The 27,470-nt window shown below is 37.5% G+C and overlaps 1 protein-coding gene across 2 annotated transcripts in view; it reads right to left on the bottom strand.

Annotated features, from left to right (window-relative positions):
* Positions 1 to 27,470, bottom strand: part of COLEC10 (collectin subfamily member 10) — a 49,835-nt gene that overhangs the window by 18,679 nt on the left and 3,686 nt on the right. For both annotated transcript variants that reach the window (XM_027770045.1, XM_006140049.3), the window contains exon 2: positions 205 to 276. In XM_027770045.1, the coding sequence (XP_027625846.1) occupies positions 205 to 276 (72 nt within the window). The remainder of the gene's footprint in view (positions 1 to 204; positions 277 to 27,470) is intronic.

Below are 27,470 nucleotides of genomic sequence, written 5' to 3'. Positions count from 1 at the left end.
CTAAAACTCAATTCGTTAGCTAGTCCCAGAGACTACTCTCCTTGGGCTCCCCCTCCAGCCAGACCTTGAGTTCATTCACGCCTGAAATATATTTTATGGATTTTGGGGGAGAGAGCATTATGAAAGCTGTTACTTTCTAGGACAAGTTCCAAGAGAGGAAGAGCCATTCTTATGTGAGTATCACTTCTGTATCATTTTACCCACCTTTGGGCCCCATGCGCCCCACTTTGCCATGCTTTCCCTCCTCTCCTGGATCTCCTTTTTCACCATCATCTCCTTTTGAAACAGAAAATAAGAGTGAGTAGAGAAGCTCAAATGGTAACAGAAGCACATTCTCCCCAGGGTTAAGTGGACATGGTTGCAAGCCATTCCTCAGCTCAGTGCTTGCCTTACCACTTGGATATGAGTATGCACATAGGCCCACATGGACTAGACACATAGGTCAAAAGAAGAATCTTCCAGTATGTTTTTTGTCCTTGCTGTTTAGTTTCTGAGAAGTTTGTTTAGTCTGACAAATGTTTATTCTTGCTATAGAATCTAGAAAGTTCTTGACATATGATATATATTAATATACATAAGATAGATAGATATAGATAGAGAGAGAGAAACTTATAACTCTCTGACTGCATGTTGGGAGCCTAAAAATTGTAGGCAGGGACTAGGAAGTTAAGAACAGGAGACTTGGAATGGGAAAGGAACAGCTTCTCTGCAATTCTATGTAAGCATGACTGTCTTAATCATAGGGAAAACTCAAAAAGTTCTTGGAAAAGTCAAGTTTTTTAATATAAATTATTTTTGAAATCCATGCATAGTTTTTTCGTAATACATATCTTCCACTAAAATTTTGAAGCTCTTTTCTAAGTGGATATACCTCTAGAACATTGAACAAGCAAGGAGGACTGAGGGACCAGCATAATGGTTACATTGCTGGATTCCCATGTACTTCGACTGCAGTTCAAGTCCTGGACCTGGCGACTTAAAACTCACACCAGGTGTGTGTGTGTGTGTGTGTGTGTGTGTGTGTCTGTCTGTCTGTCCAAGAGAATGGAAGAGAAGGGGCTTCAGTGTGGCCATTATCAGTGGGGGTAATTTCTTGCTTTCTGTCTCCCTGTCTCTTTCTGTCTCTCCAAGTGAATGCACATGCCCTATAGCAAAAATCTCTCTCTCTCTCTCTCTCAATAAAATAAAATAAAATAAAAGGATTGAATGAATGGTTTAGTAAAAAGGTGACCTAGACTGTGGAATTAGGAGTCTTGTATTTTAATAACATGCTAGTCACAGAGAGGTGAACAATCTTCAATAGGTCAATGTTTGAACTTATAGGCTGAGACAATCTTCAATAGGTCAGTGATTGAACTTACTGACATTGCAATAAGATCTAGACTTGAGTGGAAGCTCAACCATGCCTTATCTGAAGGGACTTGCATACATGACTTCTCTTTCTGAGTCTCATATTTTTCTTCTGCAGATTGAACTAAAAATACCTACTGGAGAGGATTTCTTAGTAAGTTTAAGTAAGAAATAGAAGTCCTGGGGCACTGTCAGTGCTTAGCAATGATGGCTATTCTTATTCCCTTCTTTATGTTTCAGTTTCCTCATCTAATGTAGGGATAATACGTGCTCTCCTTACCTTACTCAGTTGTTTTAGGGTCAACAAGATAAGCATGTGAATGTGCTTTGAAAATAAAGACCACAACACATAATATTATGACCAGACACTTGCATTATCGCCACAGCAATCTCAGGACATGAAGAAATCCTGTCCATCATCGGAGGAAAGAAAAAAAATTGAAAAGACAATATGCAGTTTCTTGGATTAGACTGACTGGAGAGAAAGTTGAAATATTAATTGATTTATTCAGACAATGCATGTCCAGAGACTCCCTTTTTTTCTGAAATTAGAATGTTAAAATGTTAAGTAAAGCATGAGCAATGTACTGAAGAGTTGGAGTTCTAGGTTCTGAGACTGACCAAGTATTGGAATGCTTTATAAAAGAATTTATAGAATTCTGGGGAAGCTTTTAGAAACAAATGGACACATGATTTTTGTGATCAGACCAGAGAAGTAAATGGGTAGACCAGGTGGCATTTTTTTTTTTTTTTTTTTAGCTTAAGTTAAACAGTAAATGTCTGTTGAGCAATTTTAATACATGTCAAGTCCTGGCATAAGGACATGACCTGTAATCATCATAGAAACTCTAGAGTTTTGATTTTGATTTATTAAAGCTTAAACAGACTTTCTTGAAATTAAAAAATATATTAAAAATATCTGTTTAGTGACCATAGTAAGCTATATAGTCTCAGCTATGTGCTATGTTATAGTATATTCATTCTACCTACAGTTTCAAGTCAAGTTAAAGTCAACTTTTGTTCACAGATATGTATATATCAGCTGAACTTACTGTTAAGTATTTAGATTAAGATATTTTGTGAATCAAATCAATATGGGAAAGAATAAAGGAATGGAAAGCAACTATAGATACCAAGAGACAGGGTGGGAGGAGGATGGGAAATGGCAGAGGGTGAGAAATAGGGGAAAATATATATATACAAGAAACAAGAAACAGAAAATTATTTATTGATGATAACATGTATGATTAAGCCACTTTACATTGTATTCTGGCTGGAAAAATCACATTTTGTATGCTATGTTGATGTTCAGTGAAAGTATGTAAAATAAATAAATGAAAAAAAAAAACCCTACCATTTCTCCACTTTATGAATGGGAAAGTATATAGAAGGTACTGCCATAGTCCTTGCTATTAGTTCAATAGAAATTCAACAGAATGTGTATTTCGGCCCCCTCCAGCTCCCTAGCAATATACAGTTGTCCCTTTCAGCCTAGGCTTTGTGACTCTTAGCAGATGATAGATTTAGGGAATTTAGCACTTTACCAAATTATTCAAGGAGAAAGTAAGGATGTGGAAAGAATGATAGCTTTTGCACCCTTTAAACAAGAAAGATAGTGGAAAAGCAAAGGGTGGGAGGGAGACCAGTTTATTATCACAATGACTTAATTTACATGAAATGTGTCCTTGAAGTGAATTCATAAATTTCAATCCTTGTTTTGCCACTCCTTTGCTGAGGGACCTTGGGAAGCCATTAACTTTCCTGATTCTTGTTCTACTCCTTTGTAGAATAGGCAAAATAACAACTTTTTTTCTAGACAATTTTTAACAAAGGTACTGTTAGAAGGTATTTTCCTTTAGGAATCCTCTAACACTCCCAGACTGGGTTAAAGTGTCTCCCTTTACTTACCTTTATTGTTGAAAATATCACTTTGTACTTTATGTGTGTGTGTTTCTTACTCCTTACATCCCTCTGTGATGTCAAGGATGATTGGAATCACAAGCAAATTTATTCTAGCCTACCCAGAATTTAGCACTGTGCTTGCCTCTGAGCTTACTAAAAGTAGTTGAATTTGATGTTTCCTGTGAACCATGAGATATTTTGCAAATGTTTATTTTACTAGTGTTTATCGAGTACTAAAAGCCAAAATTGTTGACATGCATTTTATCATTTCATCCCCTGCCACAACCTTCAAGATGGTTACTGTTCTTAGCTCCATCTTATAGACCAAGAAATGGGGTAAAAAAAAGGTTAAGTAAACCATCTAGAGAAACACAGCTCCTAAGTAGTAAGGCCAGGATTCAAACCAGGGCACGTGCCTTGGAAGCCCATGCTGTGAATAAACTGTATGACTTGGAACAAATGCCTATATTTACTCTGTGGGCCTTGGATTGCCGTTCCATATTATGGAATGAAGAATGCATGTCCTAGTCTAATGGCAACGCAACACTCCACAATGTTGAAGCTGATGTGAGGGTCTCGAGTTTATGTCTCCCAGTAAACTTCATGCCTGTGATCCTGGCTGACTGAGACTAGGCATGGATAGTGGCATAAATACCCTGTTGGGACTCTCTCTCATAGGAAAAAATTAAAAGACAAAAACAAAAAAAAAATTTCAAAAATTTCTTAAAATACTAAAGTGCAGAAAGGATAAAAAAGAAAGATTCAAATCCTTCTCACTACAAAGAAGGATCAAAACCAAGCACAGATATGAAGCACTTGTGAATCATAAAGCCACAGGGATGTGACTTATTCACACATTATTTCCCCTCCTTCGTTCCCTTCCTAGGAGCTTTCCCATTCATTTTCAAGCAAGTGTCTAACTGGAGGCAGTCAGGTGAGTGACTTGGTCATCTGCTGCTCCCTGGTGGCTCTTGACAGAGACCTGGGAGGGTGAAAATTGGTTTATTATTCTCGTGACCTGTGTGGCTGCATCCCAGCCTGGTGGCTGCTGGCAGAGGTGAAGTAAACAACTTGTGCCCTTGTCTTCAGTTTGGGTTCTGAGTTCATTTGATCTTTGGGACTTGCTTTAATGAGAACAGAAGGGAGATAAAAAAGCAAGATTTGGATAGGATCTCCTGCATGGTTCACAGTTGTCTGCTTTTATCCTTTTGGCAATATTTCATTGGATTAGGAGGACAACTTAGACTTCCTTTCTTACATTTAAAAATAGCCACTTGCATTTGAAAATTAAATGAAAAGCTATAAACTGAAATAAACTAATTTCAATTTTACAGAAATGATTTGCTTCAATCCCCACCACCACCACCACCCCCACCCCCAAGACCACTAGCTTGCTGTGAAAATCTCTCCAGCAAAATTCTTGCAGAGAACACAGTTGAGCAAATTTTCTTAGGTAAGAACATTTTCTTTCTCTCAACAAGCAAAACATTTCCTACAATTGAATTTTACTTTAAACACTTGAATGCCAATAATTATCCTATACTCAAAGGAAGTAATTATTAGAAATTAGCAAATGGGGGGACCAGCAGTTAGCATAATGGCTGTGTCGCTGGACTCCCATGTAGTTGACCGCTGTTCGCGTCCCGGACCCGGTGGCTTAAAACTCACGCCGGGTGCGTGTGTATGCGTACCCAAGATCCTGAGAAGAGAACAGCGAAGAAGGGAATGCGGTGTGGCTATCCCCCCTGGGGGGTGATTTCTCGCTTTCTGTCTCTGTGTCTCTCTCTGTCTGTCTGGCGAGCACACGCACCCTATAGCAAAAACCTCTAAAAAAAAAAGAAATTAGCAAATGGTTTTTGGAAATGTTAAAAAATATGAATGGAAGGTGTCCTTTCTCCATTGCAAAACAATGTTATAGATGAGAGTGTGTGTGTGTGTGTGTGAGGGGGGCAGTTGTTTGTAATCTCTTTCTAGATCAGTCTTAGAATTGAATGGGAGAGGGACCAGCAGCTGGCATTATGGCTAAGTCATTGGATTCCCACGTAGTAGACCATAGTTTGAGTCCCAGGCCTGGTGGCTTAAACTCGCACCATGCGCGTGTGCTTGCATGCCCAAGATCCCGAGAGGACAATGGTGGAGAAGGGATTGTGGCATGGTCATCCCTTTGGGGGGGTGTGTGTTCTTGCTTTCTTTCTCTATGACTTTATGACAATGGCAAGAGCATGTGCCCTATTAGCAAAAACCTCTCCAAAAAAAAAAAAAAAAGAATTGAGTGGGAGAGGTGCAAATATGTGCATTATCAACAAGGCAAAAACTCTTATCCAAAATATGTCCTTGTATTATGATTTACATTCTTCTTCCTATGTGTGCCAATTGCATCCTCAATCTTGGACATCTCAGCAGTCAGATCCGTAATTTCCCAGATCCTTCATAAATACTAGTGTGATAACACATTGGACCAGTGCTTTTCTTCTCTTGTTCACAACTTCATTACTTCGCTGAAATATTTGCATCACCTTTTTATCTGCTTTTGTTTCCTTCACCCCATTAACCAGTTTATCAGTCCCATGGTATCTTCACCTACCTCCCTACTTGCCCTGAATTCTTTCAAGTCAGCCGCTTCCCTGCATCTCTACCTACAGCAAAAGGGCAGGCACTGCACTATTAAGAGTACTGAGATGGCAGTAGATGACGTAGTGGTTATGTCACTGGATTCACATATGGCCGACAGTTGTTCAAGTCCCAGATACAGTGGCTGAAAATCACGCGAGGTGCATGTGCATGTGTTCTTAAGACCCTGAGAGAATGGAAGAGTTTGTGGCGTGACCATCCCCACCCCTGGGGTGGGGGGTGGGGGTGGTGATTTCTCACTTTCCCTCTCACTCACTGTCTATGTCTCTCTCTTTCAAGTGAGCACACGTGCCCTAAGACAAAATCCTCTTACACACACACACACACACACACACACACACACAAAAGTACTCAGGGAAAGGAAGAACATTTAACAAACATAAACATTAAAAGGTATCTGTTGATGATAATGAATATGGTAATGTCTTGGACTAGACTAATATGTACTGTATTTATGCTGGGGAAAATCATTATGTATGCTGTAAGGGTATACAGTGATTACATGTAAACAAAATAAGTAATTAAAAACAGAGTACTTTAGAGCAAGTCATTTCATTTTTCTGAGTCTCAGCTTCCTCATCCATAAAATGAAGAAAATAATCTCTACCTCCTCAGATTATGGTGGGTTAAAGGAGACAATGGATAAAAAGCATTTAGCATAGTGCCTAGCTTATTTGTAAACACATTTCTTTTTGCTATGAGAAAATAAGGGAAATATAAAAATAATTCTTTTTGTATTTACTATCTCAATTCCTTTGCTATAGTTACTACTTACAATTTTACTTAGCTGTGTGTGTGTTTTTTAACTCTTTGTCAAGAAATTTTTCACACAATTAAATGTATATAAACATATGAATCCATTACTGAAGTTTAGCATTTACTATGTTGTCATTTATTTATTTATTTATTTTTGCATTTTTTTGTTTTTTTAAAGTAACCAACTGGTGGCATGGTGGTTAAGGCAGATCGATGCCATAAGGCTGACTGGCAGTTCAAGTCCTAGACCTGGTGGTGGCTTGAAAAACATGCTTGATGTGTGTACATGCATGCCCAAAATCCTGAGAAAAGAATGGAGGAGGAGGGATCAGCAGCTGGTATAATGGCTATGTTATTGGACTCCCATGTAGTCAACAGTGGTTCAAGTCCCAGACCTGGTGGCTTAAACTCACGCCTGGCGTGTGTACGTGTGTACCCAAGATTCTGAGAGGAGAATGGAGAAGGGATCCCCCCAGGTTTTCTCGCTTTCTGTCTCTCTGTCTCTTTCTGTCTTTCTGGTGAGCGCACATGCCCTATAGCAAAAACCTGTCCAAAAAAAAGAATAAATGAGGAAGTGTGGTCATCTTATTTGGGGGCTTTCTCACCTGCCCCCATTCTCTGTTTCTTGCCCTATAGCAAAAACAAACAAACAAAATTATATATCTTTAATATTGATTTGTCAAAAAAGTAATGATGTACTATTTTCTGTTTTCCTATGCAAAAATGCATCAGGACTTTTCCAACAATCCAATACTTCAGCAAGTGCCTCTAAAACATAAGAACAGTCCCTTATGGAAGCATAGTATCATTGTATCAATCTTATTTTTGAGCTTTGCAGGTATTTGCTCAGATCACTTCCATATAGTTCCATGATCTCACTTATCTTTATATATATATATGTATATATATATATATATTTTATTATCATCATAATAATCTTCTTTATATTACATAGGATTACATATAACTTTACAGTGTATTACATTGTTTTTTCAAAAGGGAATGCCATGCATGTCAGTCAGTACAGAGACATTAATCTTCCCGCTTCAACATTCAATATCTTTTCTATGTTTTCCCCAATCATTATTTTTATTATGATCTCACTTATCTTGAGCCCATATTGCTACACTACAAATAGTCTAATGAAAGAGGAAGTGGGAACTTAGAAAGAAAAGCAGATTTTTAGAACAGATTAAATTCTTTGAAAACAAGTCATAGCCAATACTTTCATTTTCTCTTCTGAAAAAAAAAATCTCCTAATAGATTAAGAAATAGCTTTGAACAGAGTGGTCAGAAAACATAAGTTTCCATCAGTCATTCACAGAAGGCAGTAGATCCTGGGAAGGTGGGATGATAAACTGAAGAAGCCCATGGGCTCCCATCTTACATATCTCAAGTTCAAGTCCTCATTATATTGCTTACCAGTTTGTGAACTTAAATGTGATATTTTACCTCTTAAAGTCTCTGTTTTCTTCTCTATTATTGGGGAAAAAATCAAACTTCATATGTTCTAGAGTCTCCCATTCCTACTGTTTCCTCACTCTGAGGCACATGGTACTTTGACTCACTTTCTTCACAATAGAAATTGCAGGTAAAGGAAGATACCAACCGAATGGCTCTCTATTCTCTGTCAAATGTAGTTCCAAGTATTGTCCAATATTACCTGCACTACTCCTGCCCATTTCATGAAGATAAGATCCTTCAGCTATCCAAATGTTACTGTACCCTACAACTAACAGAACTCCTGTTAATGCGGGCTGACAGGAGAGAGTGATGTATAGTTCAAAACCAGGACTCCATAAGCATGCCCTGCTGACCTTAGGGTGGCAGTGGACAACTCTGTAGAGCAATTATGGGCCCTTCTTGACATTTTATCACAGCTCTTTCCTCATTTGAGACACCCAGAGGACGATTTTTCCATGTTTCTTCTAATAAAAGTGTAAAAAGCAAGCAAGCACAATTTCTAAATGAAGCATGATTTGTAGACCTTAGAAGCCTGTCATCCCCACTGCTTTCAGAGCTTATCTATGGAAAAGGAAAACCCACACCTTGGTCCGCTTGCAAGAGCACGCTTGTTAGGAATGGGAAAAAAACTACATGGCAGTGGAGCAAGGGCTTTATAGATTTTTCTGAGATTTTTCCTCTAACATTACTTTACACAGTTATGATAAATGCACATGAATTCAGATCATGCATGCAAAAACAACACTTTCTCTTTCCTTTTTTTTTTTTTTTTTGTTAAGAGTAATTTTTTTCTATAGGACATGTGCGCTCACCAGAGAGACAGAGAGACAGAAAGTGAAAAATCACCTCTCCTGCCCCCAGAAGACATGGGCATGCCACAATCCCTTTTCCATTCTCCTCTCCAGATTTGGGCATGCAAGCACATGCTCCCAGTGTGTTTTAAGCTGCCAGTCCTGGAGCTCAAACCACAGTAGACTATGTGAGAGCTCAGTGACATAACCATTATGCCATCTGCTGGTCCCCAAAACACTTTTTCTAACACATTTAAAATATTCAGGGACTAGGCAGTGGTGTAGCAGTAACACAAGTGTACCAACAGGGGAAAGGTCCTGAGTTCATATCCTAGGACCTCCCAAGCATGCCAGGGGTGTGTGTGTGTGTGTGTGTGTGTGTGTGTGTGTGTGTCTGTGTGTACCCATCATCTGGGAAGGGTGAAACTAGGGATAGATCTTTGTGTGATGATCCTGTTGAGAGTACCTCTCTCTCTCTCTGTATCTCTCATTAAAAAAAGAAGAAAGAAACTTTTTTTAAATTAAATGTGCAAAAATATTATTTACTTTGGGGCTACAGTAAGGATATGATAACAAAAGAACCAAGAGAATCTTAGAAAACTGCTTTTAAATAAGAAAACTGTCCCAAGAAGCATTTTACAAGCAATTTGTCAAGGGATTACACTTTAAGAAATATCCTATCTATTAACAGACGGGACACTCATTCCAGTCCCTTCTGGAAGCTTAGTGCAGTGAACAGAACAGGAATTTTATAATCACCCAGACTTAGGCTCAAATTGTCAATTTTCCAAGTCAAATAATCTGTCCTTTAACTTAGTAACTTATTGAATTTAATAAATACTTGAATTGTAATGCCTTTATTAAATAATTCATCAAATTAAATAACTGCCAAATTACTTAATAAATTAGTTAAATGTTATACTAAAAAAATTAACCTCCCTGCTTCTGTGTCTATTTGTAGAAAATGGACATAATGACCTTTTTCTCATGGAATTACTTGAAGATTAAATGCGATTATGGATGATAAAATTAATCAAAAGCACCTCTTGCATACGCATGTTCTCACTGGTCCATACATATTGAGTGCCTAGGAAGCATTCATTACTTTAGCTTTTCTAGTATCTCCTTCCCTTATTACTTGTAACCATTCTACAATTGTATACAGGCTAAATACACATGATGTGAATGTACAGTGGACCACCATCACTCATTTTCAACCCATGCAGTTTAGACCACGTCCTTACCCACTGATGTACCCCAAGTGCCTTACCACATGACATTTGATCCAAGAAGAGCCCATATCTCTCCATTTGTTGATTACAGTTAGAATTATCCAGAGGTAGTGTTTTACGCAGGCATTACTGAACAGAAGTACCTGAAGCTATTGAATATTTGACACCATGAAGAGGGATTCTGATTTCCTGGGAGGTCATTATACAGGAAAGCAGAAGCAAGGTATGAGGACAGTCTAGAATAAACTACCTCAATGCCTAGATCTAGCTCAGCTTGAATCCCTTCCTCTTACATAAGTCTATACATTCCTCTTTCTTGTGCTGTTTGTTTGATTAAACAGTGTAAGTTTTTTGTTTGTTTATTTGTTTGTGTAGTTTTTTTTTTTCCAGTTTCTTTCACTTGCTAACGTAAGTGTCGCTACTAATACAACTCTTAAACAATGATCAGGAGAATAAGTCCCTTCCCTCAGCAGAAGATGGGCATGAAAGCAGATAGTTGCTGCTGGGAAGACTCAAAGAACTGTTTTTGTGTTAGTGCAAAGGAACAAAGGAAGGCACACCTACCTCTACCTGCCTACACCCCAAATTCTCCCCTATTTCTGTTAGGAGGAAGTAAACAGGATCCTATAGATAGAGCTCCATCAGAATAAATTTATCTCTCAAGGTAAGTGCAAAAGAAATAAGCTAAAGTACATATTTGTCATTATATTAGGGCAGGCTGGTGTTCAAATGTCCTCACAAATCAAGTTCGTGTGGATTTTTATTGTCTGTTGAGCTCTATGTAACTTAGGAACCAACTGAGCTCTACCAGGGAGTCTTGTCAGTTCACGCCTTCCTGCCTCCATCTTCCTTTTCAACGGTCAAACTCAATCCCTCTCCCAGAAGAACAGTGTCCTTGCACTTCATAGCTCCAGCCACGTTGTGTCACAGATGATGACGCAGGTCAGGGATGATGTTTCGTTCTCTTTGTATGTGTAGCATTTGGCACTGAGTCTGAGACATTGCAGGTGCTTGTTGAAAAAATATTTTTAAAGTGAAAGGAACAACATCCTTAAAGACAAGATAGATAACTGTGAGCTTAATGATATACAGTCCAGTGAATTTATACTTGACTGAAAAGTCATTCTCAGTGATGGCTGATTAACAGATTGACTTCAGTCTGCTGGGAGGTCTGTGGTGGTAATGTAGCCTGGCAGATACACAACGGTTGTCTTTATTGCCACTCTCCATTCCACATGTTTTCTCCTCTAATTTTCCGTTGTCTCTCACTATTACTGTTATCTTCTAATTTCCCCAGCTGAATGCCCAAATCAGATATGATTCTTTCCCTTTCTTCACTCCCATCTTGACTCTTAATGTTTCTTGCATCTGTCATTTCTGTTTCCTCCAACCCTTTCTGCTATTATTTCACTTCTTCCTGTCCTTGGACTGTAATGCTTGTTCTTCACAGATTCCTACATAGTATCCCTGATGTCTTACCCACTTATGTACCCTAAGTACCTATAGTAGTTTGTTCAATAAATAGTTGTTGAAATATTGGTTTTCTTGGATGTGAATCTGGCTTTTCAAAACCACCTTGCAAATTAATTTTTTTTATCAAATCACAATTTCATCAGACTCCCATCTCATTCATGACATTTCAACAGTACTTCTGTTTAAAGGCCAATTCAAACTAATTAGTCTAGTATGTAGACTTTCACAGACTGGCATGAATAGAACTATTCCATGTTATTTTATAGCATTGACCTACATAAACTTCTCTTTCTGTGTTTACCAAAACACGTTTCAGTTTTTTTCTCCCTTCAAAGAAACATGCTCTTCTTTTTGTTTGAATTTTACCTGACTAGTGAGGTAATCAAAAGTCACAAAAGAAAAGATAGACATGTATGACCATAAGAGAAATAAAAAATTTGCATGTGATAAAAAAAATTCATCCAAATGTACAAAGTTTCTGGACAAATAAATGAGAGATACAAGGAAAAAATCAAACACTAAGACATATAAACTGATAAATGCTCTTACAATGCGAAGAACAAAGAACTTATGAAAAATTGCTTTTCAAAAAGATAATAAATTAAAAAGATCATCTGAAATTTAAAAAATAAATAATAGATGAAAATGTTCAGACTCAGTATTAGTCACAGAAAAAGAAAAAATATATATGCCTATATCATATTCCACCAATGGATTCACGTTCAAATATGCCACAGATGGGGAAAGCTCTTATTCTCATTCACTGTTCTCAGCAATAGGAATTGCTACAGTAGTTTTGGAAAATAATGTATCAATAATGAATAAAATTAAAAATAAACATACGACATACCCTAACTTACCTTATAGAACTTTTTTAACAGGAAAAGCAATAAGAATAAATAAGACTGTCTGAGCACCAGCAGGTGGCATGGTGGTTAAGGCACTGGACTTCCAAATGGCTAACCATGGTTCAAGTCCTGGACCTAGTAGCTTGAAAATTATCCTGGGCAAGTGTGAATAAATGCCCAAAACCCCAGGAGGAGAATGGAGAAGGGATTGCAGTGTGACCATCATCCTGGGGGGGGAGGGATTTCTCACTTTCCCTCTCATTGTGTCTCTCTCTCCAGCAAGTGCATGTGGCCTATGACAAAAAAAAAAGTCTGTGGTGGCAAAATCAAAAAGCATAAACAATCTGAAATTTTTTTATCATGGGGCTGATTAAAATACATTAATTAAAGTTAAATTACAATGATTACATTTGTATTAAAGATATAATCTTATGCTAATGCTACAAATAATAAAAGAAATTTCTCGGATATTTATTGAGCTCCAAGTTACAGTATGTAAAATGTGTCTTGGGAAGTTATATGTCTAAAATGATGTTACTTAGAAGAGAAAATGAATAAGTAGAATACATAGAGAGAAAACTGTGAACACTAAGTTATTAATGATGGTTACATGGTTAAAGTACATCCAGAAAGGGAGGGCTGATGGTGAAAAAAGATTAGCTTTTTCTTTACACATCTTTATTTTATACATCTATCTACCAATTACATATTAGAAGTGTGAAATACTCTTGAAATTTAAAAACTGAATCACTAGCAATATATTGGATCATTGGAAAGATCATAACATATTTTCTATGGAGAAATGCATCATGACTTTTCCAATATAATGAAGTATGGCCCTTCTCTCCTTATAAGTCCTACTCTTGAATCCTGTCTCACATTAAATTCTAATTTCTCTGAATTTATTGATAGAATTAGTTCCTTGGTAATTCACCATCTGGTTCCTTGTTACTGCTTCCTAATTGCTGCCTTGAAGTATTATTTAAATAATTCATTGTTATTTAACTGTTTGTATTAATGTCAACTACCTAATTAGACTGTAAGTTTCTCGAGACATGGGTGGATATTCTATATTTTGGTCTCCAGTGTTCAAAGATTCACAATTTGCTTACTCATTCACTCACTGAACAAATATTTGTTGTATTTCAAGTAGCTATCAAGCTCTGTGTTGAGTCCTAGTGATATAGCACCATCTTAAACAAGACATGATTTATGCCTAACCATTCGGTGGGGAAGGAGGTATGAAACAAGGTCTTATCAATGAGTAAGTTACAAAAGGGAAACTGCAGTGTGGTTTGTTGGCAAGCCAGGTGAGTTTTTTTAAAAAATCAATGATGTAGGAATTGGAAGACATGGATTTTACTTACCTATTCCTCTCCTCTCAAATAACAAAACAAAATATAACATAAAGAGGACCAGCAGATGGCATAATGGTTCTGTCGTTGGACTCATCCACCATAGTTCAAATTCCAGACCCAGTGACTTAAAACTCAATGCCAGGCTCATGTGCATGCATGTTCAAAATCCAAAGAGGAGACTGGAGTAGAAGGGATTGTGGCACAGCCATCTGCTCTGGGTGTGTGGGGGGGTGTCTTACTGTCTGTCTCTCTGGCAAGCACAAGTGCCCTATAGGAAAAAAAATCTCTCAAAAAAAAATCACATAAAGAAGTAAAGTGAAAGTGCTTTTTCAATATTAACATGCTAAATGAATGTAATATATTAACATATTAATTTAATAATGATATCAATATCAATAATGATAATAGCTGATACTTGCATGGTACTTATGAGGGTCCAAGCCAGGTCATTGATGTACATGACCCACCTCAACCCACCCTTTAGCTGTGCCCCTTCAATGCCAGGGACCCATATAACTCATTTTCCCTTCAGCCACTTCCTGTGCAAGCTCACAAAGAAGAAAAATGAGGATTTCAAGAATCCTACAATCTTTCCTATTTGAATTACAAAACATCTACTCTTGGTTTTCAGACTTATTTGGCTTAAAAAGAATTACTACTTGAAGCCCACAAATCTTGTGCAGTCACTGCATGTCTGACTAGGAGTGGGAGGAGGAGAAACTAACATTGTATTTAATGAAAAATGCAATGTTAGGTTAGATTTCCTTTCACCTTCAGGTATCACTCATTAGTAAAATGCATTTTCAGCCAAGTTATTAGAAACGAAACAAGGCAAAATCCCATGAATCCAGGACTAGGTACACACTTATGCAATGAAGTACAGTTGTTGAGAGCTTGGGATCTGGGGTAAACCCTGGCTCCATCACTCACTGGTTGTGGGACTTTGACAACCCACTCAATTTCTTTCAGCCTCAGTTTACCCATCATTAAGTCAGAATAATAAAATGTCTCTCTCACAGAGCCATCTCATGCATGGGAAGGGCTTAGAATAGTGCATGGAATGTAGTGAAAATGAGAACTATTACATTATGAAAATATCATGCCAGTGGCCATGTAGAATTTCTAACTACTATAAATTAAAGGAGTTCAGAGAGTAAGTCAAGTAGAAGGGTTGCTTCTTTCAGCCTATAGTTTGACTTGAAGATTTGCAACATTCTGGCTGGCAGGTATTTTTGTTTTTCGAGAAGATTTGTGCTTCTGGCACTGAAACGTTCACAACACTCCATAGACGTACATAGAACAGTCTGTCTGAAATTTCTTTCAGTATGAAGTGGGAAAGAAACTAACTTAAAGAATAGCGTCATTATCACATGTAAGTAATGAGTGCTATTATACACACTGACATTCCAGTTCATGGACATCTCAACTCTTTGTGGTAATGGCAGTATTTTTTCTGAAGATGGTCACCAAATAAGATAAAATACAAAATTTGAGACAATGTTGTAAGTTGTAGGATTAGCTGTTATAGAAAAACAATGCCCAATAAACAGTTATAATATCTCTTTTCCACTGTCTACAAAACTTTTTCCTTTGGGTGTCCATGGACAATTCAAATACAATTTATAACTCATTATAAGCTACCAATTTTGCTTCTCAAATACCTCGCTAATGTACCGTTATGTCTATCCCAACAGCACCAACTCATCTCTTATTTTTGATTTATATTCTGCCCAGACTTTCTCACATCCTTCAGTATATCTTCAACCCTGCCAAGAGATTTATCTGCCTGATAAACAAATCTAATTATGTCATTCTATTTTAAAATGTCTACTGGATCCTCCAGCTTAAACTATCATTTGCCTGCTTGGACTAGACAGAAACAATCTCACAACTTCTGCAAAATAACTATAAAAACTGAGGGGGGAAGTAATGCTAATGCGCACTAAAAATTAAGTTATCGGTCAAACATGAGCAGTTTTTGAGTATGTTGAAGCCAGTAGAGCTAGACTATACAAACTAATTCTGTGCTCTACCTTATTAAAAGATCAGCTGGTGGCATGGTGATCAAAGCAACTGGATCCTACATGGCTGACTAGGTAGTCTGACCTCCAGATGCTATGGCTTGAAGTGTGTGTGTACTCGCATGTGCAAAATCCACAAAAGAGGGAGAAGTGAAGGAGAAAGAATTGTAATGTGAACGTACCCCATGGGGAGATACTTTCTCATTTTCCCTCTATCTCTGTCTCTCTCCCATGAGTGCACATGTCCTCTGGCAAACTAAAAATAAATAAATAAATAAAAGTCAATTCTATTACCTAAAATGTGGTAAGATAACAGTTTCTCTCCCATGGCTCATCCCTGCTCTAAGACCCAGGACTAACTAGTTTTCTACTAACCAGAAGACTGAATTGATGACTTTGTTGCACTGGTGATGCTTTTGAATATGGCAGAATACTGTTTCCTAACCCCTTACTTCCCATTACCAACCATAGTTCTATATTCCTGAAAGTAAGCGAAGAATGGATACAGGAACATAGGCAGTGATTATGATATATTTTGAGGGATTCAATTCCTCTTAATCCAGCCTTGTGGATGGATGCAGGAACACCTTGATAGTAGTGAATGCTGGACATTTTTATTTTGGATACACTCATCTGTTCAGAATCAAATCTTTAAAAATCAAGAATAAATAACATGATAAAATTTTACATTAGTGTTTGAGCCACATTAAAATAATACCAGCATAGTATTGTCTTTCCTGTTCATGGGGAGATAAGCAAAACATTCCATACACAGGTTAATTAAAATATTGAGCTAATTTAGTGTAAAAAATAGGAAAAAAAAAAAACAAAAAACAACAACTTTAGGTGTACGCCATTCCAGGAAAGCAGTTCATATCCTTGCCTTTGTACATGAGATTTATTTCAGTGTATTGGTTTGTATCTGCGGGTTAGCCTTGGCTTTGTCCCCAAATTATTAATGGCATCATCCAAACTTGCTCTTCAAGTGACAAGTATAGTGCTAGGTGACAATGATAAATCACTTCCAGAGACCCTCCTCTGAGGTAAGTCAAAGTCTCCCAGATTCCTTGGGGACTTTTGCTTAGGTCTAAAGCATATGATCACACTTCTGACTGTATTATATCTCCCAACTTCCCATTGGACATATGGACCTTCTCCTTTTCAATGTCCTGTCATTTGGTAGCCCAGTGTGTGGTCTGATGAGAGAGAGATGAATTTGGGGTAGCTTTTGGCTCTGAATAGCATTTTTTTTCTAGATACGAGTTCATTTTAGGCCAGACAGAACAACACAATTGAGACTATTTTTGTGCTGCATCTAATATTATGATGTCATGCATGTATACTCATCCCTGGGTAGCAGCATCAAATACATGGCCTTTCGAATGTAGGTGGTCATGAATCCAAGGAGTAATGAGTTACCTCTTCAAAGAGTTTGGTGTCATCAGTGCATCTAAACTACCCTATCGAGATTTAGCTGATTTTTCCTGAGATGATGTTATCTCTTTAGCAGATCTCAGTTTCTCTTTATCAGCCTAGTTAATTAGGCTTTCTTCCTTCATAGCTAAGGCGGTAAAGTAGACTCAGAATTTCTCTCCAGAATACTTGCTCACAGCTGTGCAGTCAAGCCTTAAACAAGAGCAGTGTACCTTAGTTTCTTTCTCTTTAAAGTAGGGTTAATAATCCCTTTATACATCAGAAGAACTAAAACAAAATAATTGACGAACTTTGCAAATTTGAAAGACTTACATGTGTATAATTTGTTTAGCGATATGAGTATTGTTAAGTGGCCACAGGAGACCTAAAGTGATGCTTCTAGAGCTTTCAAATCAAGAACAATCACAATAAATTCAAAAAGAAATTAAATTATTTAGAATCTACTTCACTGAGTCACGGAGTACAGATTTTTACTGTGTTATTTATGGTTCTTTTCTGAAAGAGCAGAGAGAGCTATAAAATGTAATTTGAAGAATTTTATAAAATTATAGGATATTACAGATCAAGTATGTGATATATGAAGCAGACAACCTGGTTATGGGTGAGAATAGCATGAGAAGATGTAAGGAGGCCTACGAAAACCATTCTAACAGAGTTACCAAGTTTCTTCATGCAGAATTTCATGAACATAGGCAAGGACAATAAGAGACGTTGTGCATGACCTATATTATCAATGACCCTAGACCAAAAGAACAGCATGTCTAGGGCCCAGACAGTAGCTAACTCAAAGAAAGGAAGAAAAAAGGAACAAAACACTGACAACACAGTCTCATTCTCCCTTGGGTTTTGTGAACCTGTTTCTGGTTAATATGTTCTAAGTCCTTAACACCGTCAAGTATTGTGCTAAATGCTTTACATGGCTTAGCTCAGTTTTCATCACCACAACCCTGTGAAAGAGTTAACTACTATCATACTCATGTTCTTGGTGAGGAAACTGAGGGTTTGGTTTTATGTGTCTTAAAACTCATTTAATCCTTATTACATTTTAGAAGAATTTACAGTTCCCATTTTACTAATAAGAAACACTAGGTCCATTTGGAGAACCACAGAAAGGAGGCAATATTAGTGAATAGAAAGAGCAGTGTCAAGTTTTACTTATTTATTTATTTCTTAGTTGGGTACAGGATACATGCACTTACTTGCCAGAGAGCTGGGGGGATGACCACACCACAATCCCTTCTCCTCCATTCTCCTCTTGGGATTTCAGGCATGCATAGGACTTGAATCCTGCAGTCAGCCAGCCTTGCAGGATGTAGCTTCTTTAATCACCATGTCACCTGGCTAGCTAGTTTTAAGCTATCGATGCATAACTAGAAATAGGCAGGAAATTGCAGTAAGGAGCAGAAGATGGTGACTTTTCTCTGGTAGATTTCTATGTGGGGAGGCACCATTACAACCCATGAGGCTTTCTTTCTTAGGATTATAAGGAGAAAGAAAGCTTATAGTGATTAGTAAAATGATAAAAGTAATGGAAGGAATAATGAATTCAAAGCTATACGCTAAATAGATTTTAGTTTTCAAAATAAGCATTTGAGATGGGCAGTGTAATTATCTCTGTTTCAAAGATAAGGACACTGAGGATTAATATCATTTTTAGGTAAGCAGCAGAGCTCACATTGAAAACAATATGTGTTTCTGAAGCTCTTAATCTTTACTAACAGACAAGTACTTATTGTGAAGGTCCCTACAAGTAATACATACATATATATATATACATATATATAATATTATAGCAAAATAACTATGTAGGAGAATTAGGGAGAGAAATAGCATAGATTAAGAGCTTCATGAGGGGGGAAGTAATGCTAATGCGCACTAAAAATTAAGTTATCGGTCAAACATGAGCAGTTTTTGAGTATGTTGAAGCCAGTAGAGCTAGACTATACAAACTAATTCTGTGCTCTACCTTATTAAAAGATCAGCTGGTGGCATGGTGATCAAAGCAACTGGATCCTACATGGCTGACTAGGTAGTCTGACCTCCAGATGCTATGGCTTGAAGTGTGTGTGTACTCGCATGTGCAAAATCCACAAAAGAGGGAGAAGTGAAGGAGAAAGAATTGTAATGTGAACGTACCCCATGGGGAGATACTTTCTCATTTTCCCTCTATCTCTGTCTCTCTCCCATGAGTGCACATGTCCTCTGGCAAACTAAAAATAAATAAATAAATAAAAGTCAATTCTATTACCTAAAATGTGGTAAGATAACAGTTTCTCTCCCATGGCTCATCCCTGCTCTAAGACCCAGGACTAACTAGTTTTCTACTAACCAGAAGACTGAATTGATGACTTTGTTGCACTGGTGATGCTTTTGAATATGGCAGAATACTGTTTCCTAACCCCTTACTTCCCATTACCAACCATAGTTCTATATTCCTGAAAGTAAGCGAAGAATGGATACAGGAACATAGGCAGTGATTATGATATATTTTGAGGGATTCAATTCCTCTTAATCCAGCCTTGTGGATGGATGCAGGAACACCTTGATAGTAGTGAATGCTGGACATTTTTATTTTGGATACACTCATCTGTTCAGAATCAAATCTTTAAAAATCAAGAATAAATAACATGATAAAATTTTACATTAGTGTTTGAGCCACATTAAAATAATACCAGCATAGTATTGTCTTTCCTGTTCATGGGGAGATAAGCAAAACATTCCATACACAGGTTAATTAAAATATTGAGCTAATTTAGTGTAAAAAATAGGAAAAAAAAAAAACAAAAAACAACAACTTTAGGTGTACGCCATTCCAGGAAAGCAGTTCATATCCTTGCCTTTGTACATGAGATTTATTTCAGTGTATTGGTTTGTATCTGCGGGTTAGCCTTGGCTTTGTCCCCAAATTATTAATGGCATCATCCAAACTTGCTCTTCAAGTGACAAGTATAGTGCTAGGTGACAATGATAAATCACTTCCAGAGACCCTCCTCTGAGGTAAGTCAAAGTCTCCCAGATTCCTTGGGGACTTTTGCTTAGGTCTAAAGCATATGATCACACTTCTGACTGTATTATATCTCCCAACTTCCCATTGGACATATGGACCTTCTCCTTTTCAATGTCCTGTCATTTGGTAGCCCAGTGTGTGGTCTGATGAGAGAGAGATGAATTTGGGGTAGCTTTTGGCTCTGAATAGCATTTTTTTTCTAGATACGAGTTCATTTTAGGCCAGACAGAACAACACAATTGAGACTATTTTTGTGCTGCATCTAATATTATGATGTCATGCATGTATACTCATCCCTGGGTAGCAGCATCAAATACATGGCCTTTCGAATGTAGGTGGTCATGAATCCAAGGAGTAATGAGTTACCTCTTCAAAGAGTTTGGTGTCATCAGTGCATCTAAACTACCCTATCGAGATTTAGCTGATTTTTCCTGAGATGATGTTATCTCTTTAGCAGATCTCAGTTTCTCTTTATCAGCCTAGTTAATTAGGCTTTCTTCCTTCATAGCTAAGGCGGTAAAGTAGACTCAGAATTTCTCTCCAGAATACTTGCTCACAGCTGTGCAGTCAAGCCTTAAACAAGAGCAGTGTACCTTAGTTTCTTTCTCTTTAAAGTAGGGTTAATAATCCCTTTATACATCAGAAGAACTAAAACAAAATAATTGACGAACTTTGCAAATTTGAAAGACTTACATGTGTATAATTTGTTTAGCGATATGAGTATTGTTAAGTGGCCACAGGAGACCTAAAGTGATGCTTCTAGAGCTTTCAAATCAAGAACAATCACAATAAATTCAAAAAGAAATTAAATTATTTAGAATCTACTTCACTGAGTCATGGAGTACAGATTTTTACTGTGTTATTTATGGTTCTTTTCTGAAAGAGCAGAGAGAGCTATAAAATGTAATTTGAAGAATTTTATAAAATTATAGGATATTACAGATCAAGTATGTGATATATGAAGCAGACAACCTGGTTATGGGTGAGAATAGCATGAGAAGATGTAAGGAGGCCTACGAAAACCATTCTAACAGAGTTACCAAGTTTCTTCATGCAGAATTTCATGAACATAGGCAAGGACAATAAGAGACGTTGTGCATGACCTATATTATCAATGACCCTAGACCAAAAGAACAGCATGTCTAGGGCCCAGACAGTAGCTAACTCAAAGAAAGGAAGAAAAAAGGAACAAAACACTGACAACACAGTCTCATTCTCCCTTGGGTTTTGTGAACCTGTTTCTGGTTAATATGTTCTAAGTCCTTAACACCGTCAAGTATTGTGCTAAATGCTTTACATGGCTTAGCTCAGTTTTCATCACCACAACCCTGTGAAAGAGTTAACTACTATCATACTCATGTTCTTGGTGAGGAAACTGAGGGTTTGGTTTTATGTGTCTTAAAACTCATTTAATCCTTATTACATTTTAGAAGAATTTACAGTTCCCATTTTACTAATAAGAAACACTAGGTCCATTTGGAGAACCACAGAAAGGAGGCAATATTAGTGAATAGAAAGAGCAGTGTCAAGTTTTACTTATTTATTTATTTCTTAGTTGGGTACAGGATACATGCACTTACTTGCCAGAGAGCTGGGGGGATGACCACACCACAATCCCTTCTCCTCCATTCTCCTCTTGGGATTTCAGGCATGCATAGGACTTGAATCCTGCAGTCAGTCAGCCTTGCGGGATGTAGCTGCTTTAATCACCATGTCACCTGGCTAGCTAGTTTTAAGCTATCGATGCATAACTAGAAATAGGCAGGAAATTGCAGTAAGGAGCAGAAGATGGTGACTTTTCTCTGGTAGATTTCTATGTGGGGAGGCACCATTACAACCCATGAGGCTTTCTTTCTTAGGATTATAAGGAGAAAGAAAGCTTATAGTGATTAGTAAAATGATAAAAGTAATGGAAGGAATAATGAATTCAAAGCTATACGCTAAATAGATTTTAGTTTTCAAAATAAGCATTTGAGATGGGCAGTGTAATTATCTCTGTTTCAAAGATAAGGACACTGAGGATTAATATCATTTTTAGGTAAGCAGCAGAGCTCACATTGAAAACAATATGTGTTTCTGAAGCTCTTAATCTTTACTAACAGACAAGTACTTATTGTGAAGGTCCCTACAAGTAATACATACATATATATATATACATATATATAATATTATAGCAAAATAACTATGTAGGAGAATTAGGGAGAGAAATAGCATAGATATAAGATTTTAATATCCTTATTAAAATGAAGCCTTTTTTAATAATTATCATTTAGTACCTTCTGACTCATCTTCACCCATACGTTGGTATTACTGAAGTTTTATTCTTACCCTCCTAATCTAACCTTGAAATGTCTTCTTCATTTGCCCAAAAAAAAAAAGGGAGAAGAAAAAATGGTTCTGAATATCCACACATTGCAATATAAAAGTTAAAAACTCAAGCTACTTAAAATGTTAGTCTGCCCTTATGCATAAAATGTACATTAAAATTCAGAATGAAAGAATCTAATTAATTAATATCATTAATAAAGAAGTTTCGGGAAAATGCCTCCTTGCTTAACCTCTCTGATAAAGTCACCAAAAAGGAATGAGCAGCTTAACTGATACCAAGGTGATTGAGTTAAAATCATTCTGGGCCATGTTTACACATTGACCTCACAGAACTCCTTTTCGAATGTTAATTTATGAAACTGAAGGGTCACTTCATGCTTAATGAGAATGATAAAAGCTGAGGACAATGACATCACCTGGTGGAATAGAGCAAAGTCTGGTCCAGGAATCTGGCAACTGAGTTCTGATTCTGGCCCTGCCACCAGTAAGCATCTGTGTGACCTAAAGCGAAGTATTTTACCTCTCTGGACCACAATGTTCACAAAAGTTAAAATACCATAGTTAAACCAAATTTTCTCTGAGAATTACTTCACACATAATAAGATTTTCCATTTGAATGTGAAAGAGATTCCAGATTTTTCAGGGCACATTTGCCCATTGTTTGGAAAGGTGAGAAGGCAAGGTCTGTTTGTATTGAAGTCAGAGAAGTATTTTGAGAAATAACTCAAGTCAATTCAATTGCTAGAATTCAGAGCCATTTTGAGAAAAATAGTGGATGGTCAAACAGAAGTCCATTTTCTACCGAAAGGTTTGGGCTGAGAAAGAAATTAACTCAGAGTATATAGGGGTGAGCTCTGCAAGGTCCTCATAGCATAGCCATTTCGATCAGAAAGGAGAGGCATTGGGATCAGCAGTTAGCGTAATGGCTATGTTGCTGGACTCCCATGTAGTCGACCACAGTTCGCGTCCCGAACCCGGTGGCTTGAAACTCACGCCAGGCGCGTGTGCGTGTGTGCCCAAGATCCCGAGAGGAGTATGGAGGAGAAGGGATTGCGTTGTGGCCATCCCCCCTGGGGTGTGATTTCTCGCTTTCTGTCTCTCTGTCTCTCTCTCTCTGTCTGGCAAGTGCATGCACCCTATAGCAAAAACCTCTTGTCTCTCTGTCTCTAAATAAAGAAAGGAAGGAAGGAAGGAAGGAAGGAAGGAAGGAAGGAAGGAAGAAAGAAAGAAAGAAAGAAAGAAAGAAAGAAAGAAAGAAAGAAAGAAAGAAAGGAAGAAAGGAAGAAAGAAAGAAGGAAGAAAGAAAGGGGAGGCATTGTGCACACTCACATTATGTGTTTCTTGGTTTATCAGTGCATGAGTTCCATAGGAACCAAAAAGAGCTTTAAGTAAAAATCAAATCAACTACAGAATATTATGTACAGTCAACACTGACTAGGGGCCTCTGACTGATTCTGGGATTTACTAGGTTGGTTGGAGCACAGTGTCCTACTGGAACTGAGTAGCATTCCAACCCATCTCTCCCAGCTCTGTAGGCTTGGGCTAGTAACTTAATTCTGAACCTCAGTTTTTTCCATCTGCCCAATGGAAATTACAACGTTTTCTTTCTCAAAGATCATTTAATGATCTCAGTAGTCATGAAGCATCTGCATGGTGCCTGGCAAAAAGCAACTACTCAATGTGTATTAGTATTATTGTTTCTGCTACTCTGACTGATGCTGTCATAAGAGTTGTGCTGAAGGAGCAAGCCTTTCTCTGCCCCTTGATTTCATCCCAGGCCCCATGTGTGGACAAGCCATGATTACTTGTAGGAACTGAGGTGCCTTTGAAGCAATGGAAAGCCTCCCTTCCTGAATGAGGTGGCAATAAGTTAGTGACGAGGCGAGACTGTGCAGGGATATTGGGGAAGCAATGATGCTTTTATATGTGACCACTGGTTCTCAGGCCATTGGAGAAAAGGCACAATGACAATGGTCCCCAGGAATAGATCTTTGTGGGAACAGGTGCAGCAATGCTTAGCTACTGCAGTATGGACTCAGAGACTATGTTGAAGGAGTTGTGTTAACAGGCCACAAGCAAATATTTTGGCTAATTGTCTCTGGAAATTGTGGGTTCATTCCTTTAACTGAAAATATTTATTGAGCATTTGCTGTGTCAGGAACTCCCTAAACTATAGGAAAACAGACTTAGCAAACTGAACCACTCCCCGCTTTTATGAGGCTTGCATTCTAAGGCATACATGTTTAAACACACAAGAAAATTTTTAGTAATATATCTGTGGAAATAATAAAATGTCTTGGTAACTATGAGAGAGGATATTTAACAAGGCCTTACTGCACAAATGACCTCAGTGAAGAGAAGAAACTATTCTTAGAAAGATCTGGGGTAAGTTTAGACCAAGTAAATGAAGACTCAAGAGCCAGCTCTGAAGTCAGGAATGAGAGAAGACCAGCATACCCAGTGGAAACTGCACGTGGAAGAGCAGTTTGAAATGATGGGGGGAGAAGCTGGAGAAGACAGATTGGAAAAGGCCTTGTAAGTCACACAACAGAAATGTCATTACAAAAGCAAAGCACCTCCTAAAAGGCCAGAAGAAGCCAAAATAAGCAATAGAGTACAACAGCATTCATTTCCAAACACATTAATAATGTGCTAATTATCAAAGAGGAGCTACCTCATCACTTTTAGCATATTTTAGAATCCAACATGATGTCAGACTGTTAAGTTGTATGAGCTCTAAGTTCTTAGGCATTGATTATCCTTTCCTTTCATATCACCAAAAAGTAGCCAGTAGACTGTGCTTTCAACTAATATACAACTAGTACATACCAGTGGAGGTCATCACATAATTCTGGAATGAGAGCCCTGGCCTGGAGTCAATTTCAAGTTGAATGACTACACTTTCTAAAAGACCTCAGACCCTCATTGAGATTGGGGGATGATCAGTTGTGCAAATTGTTTCAATGTATGGGTTCCCTCCTTGTTATTATATGCTTGACTAATATGCTCTGTACTCATGCTGGGAAAAATCATGTTGTACAATGTAAATGTATACAATGATTAAATTTAAAAATTAAAAATTAAATTAAAATGTTACAGCCTAGAAACGCTGTGATTATAGTGTTTTATAATCTTTTTAAACTTAATAAAAATAAAATGTCTACATATTCATGTTAAAAATTTTCTGTATTTCCTATTTCCTCAAAAACATTAAAACACAGTCCAAACACAATTTCTTACCAGTCTAACATTTAAAATTTCTCATCTTTGTTGTTTTCAAGTAAAACCACTAGAGGTCAGGATTTCACATAAATTGTTAAAAGAAACCACCAAGGTGTGTGTGGAAAGGGGGCATTTTCCTACTAAGCAGCATAAAATAATAACTTTAAGGGATAAAGAGAAAAAAAAAGATGGTTTTTAATAAAAAAGTTTTGATAGCAAAAACAGTGTTTACTCCTCAAATTGTTATTCAACAGATTTAGATAGGGAAAGGAAGGAAAGATAAGTAAAACTTGTTAAATACCTATTCATGATGTTTATACAGCTTAAAGTTTACATTGATTATCTTATATTTTCTTAAAACAGGCCTGTGATGAAAGCTTATTTTGCAAATCAAAAACTGAAGCATCATAGATATTATAACATCAAACAGATTGATTCCAGGGTCTTTCTTTCCATTAAATCATGTTTGGGAAATAATACTGTCAAAGTAATGTGTATATTCAGATCAATATATATTATGATTGGTTAGCGTTACTGGTTTTCCACCTGCAATTTAAAATCATTTATTTAGTTTTCACTCTCCCAAATTAACTTAGAGAAAATTCTTTCTACTGTCTGTTTCCCGGAAGATCTAGAAGTTTCTGAGTGCACTGCTGCAGTGCTGCAGTGTTAGTAAATACGGCGATGAGATGATTACTCAAGAGAAAATGTAGACCAGCTTGATCTTAAAAAAGTATCCTGAACAAAGGCAATAATCTAGTTCTTTAAAATGTTTACTTAGCTATAGGCACTTTGTTTTTTCATTTCGTAGAGATAAATGCAAAAATTTGTCTTGTTTGGGTTTGGGGAAAGGCTGACATAATTCTCATGAATAAGGAGAGTAGATGGCAAATTATGTCTTAGAAGAAGGTGCCATGTCTTGGTTTTTTTTTTTTTTTTTTGACATACCTACAACCTCTAGCAGAGTGTCTAGAATAGGAAGGGCAGGGATGAATATATTCATGTTGTTCCATGCATAGAAAATTTGTAAAAAAAAAAAAAAAGTCAATTCTGGTCCTGAAGCCACTTTGCAGTCTAAGAGCAAGCTGAACATGTGGATGCAAGTTTCAGGGCAGGCTCCTTACCTCCCCTTCAAACCTTTATCATCTAGCATGGTGCCTGAGATTTAGTAAGTGTTCAGTACATTTCAGAATCATGGAAATGTTTTCACTAAGAAAGGAACTTAAAATCCATTTGATTCAAAACTCCGAGACTCTAGGGGAAAAGAGAAATCACGCCTGGTCCATAACAGACAGTTCTGGAGCCCAGAATTCCAGAGCAACTCTTCCCGTTCCTCTTTCCCAGGTACAGTCACATCTTCATTCTGTCATACTCTGGCTTGTCATCATCTCATAATTCTACAGAGGTTCAAGAAGAGCCTTAAAGATATTTCCATTGTTTGAAATCCCAACAGTGTTTCCAATGGGAAAGGAGAAGTTTTTTTGTTTTTTGTTGTTTTTTTTGTTTTGTTTTGTTTTTTTGAGAGAGAGGTTTTTTGCTATAGGGGGCGTGGGCTCGCCAGACAGAGAGAGAGAGACAGAGAGACAGAGAGACAGAAAGCGAGAAATCACACCCCCTCGGGGGGGGGGGGGGGGGCCGCCGCGGCAACACCCC

Source organism: Tupaia chinensis, unplaced genomic scaffold (assembly GCF_000334495.1).
Source record: "Tupaia chinensis unplaced genomic scaffold, TupChi_1.0 Scaffold000017_1, whole genome shotgun sequence".
Lineage (NCBI taxonomy): Eukaryota > Metazoa > Chordata > Mammalia > Scandentia > Tupaiidae > Tupaia > Tupaia belangeri.
The sequence above is the reverse complement of the archived record's forward strand: the minus strand, read 5'-3'. Positions and strand labels throughout refer to the sequence as shown.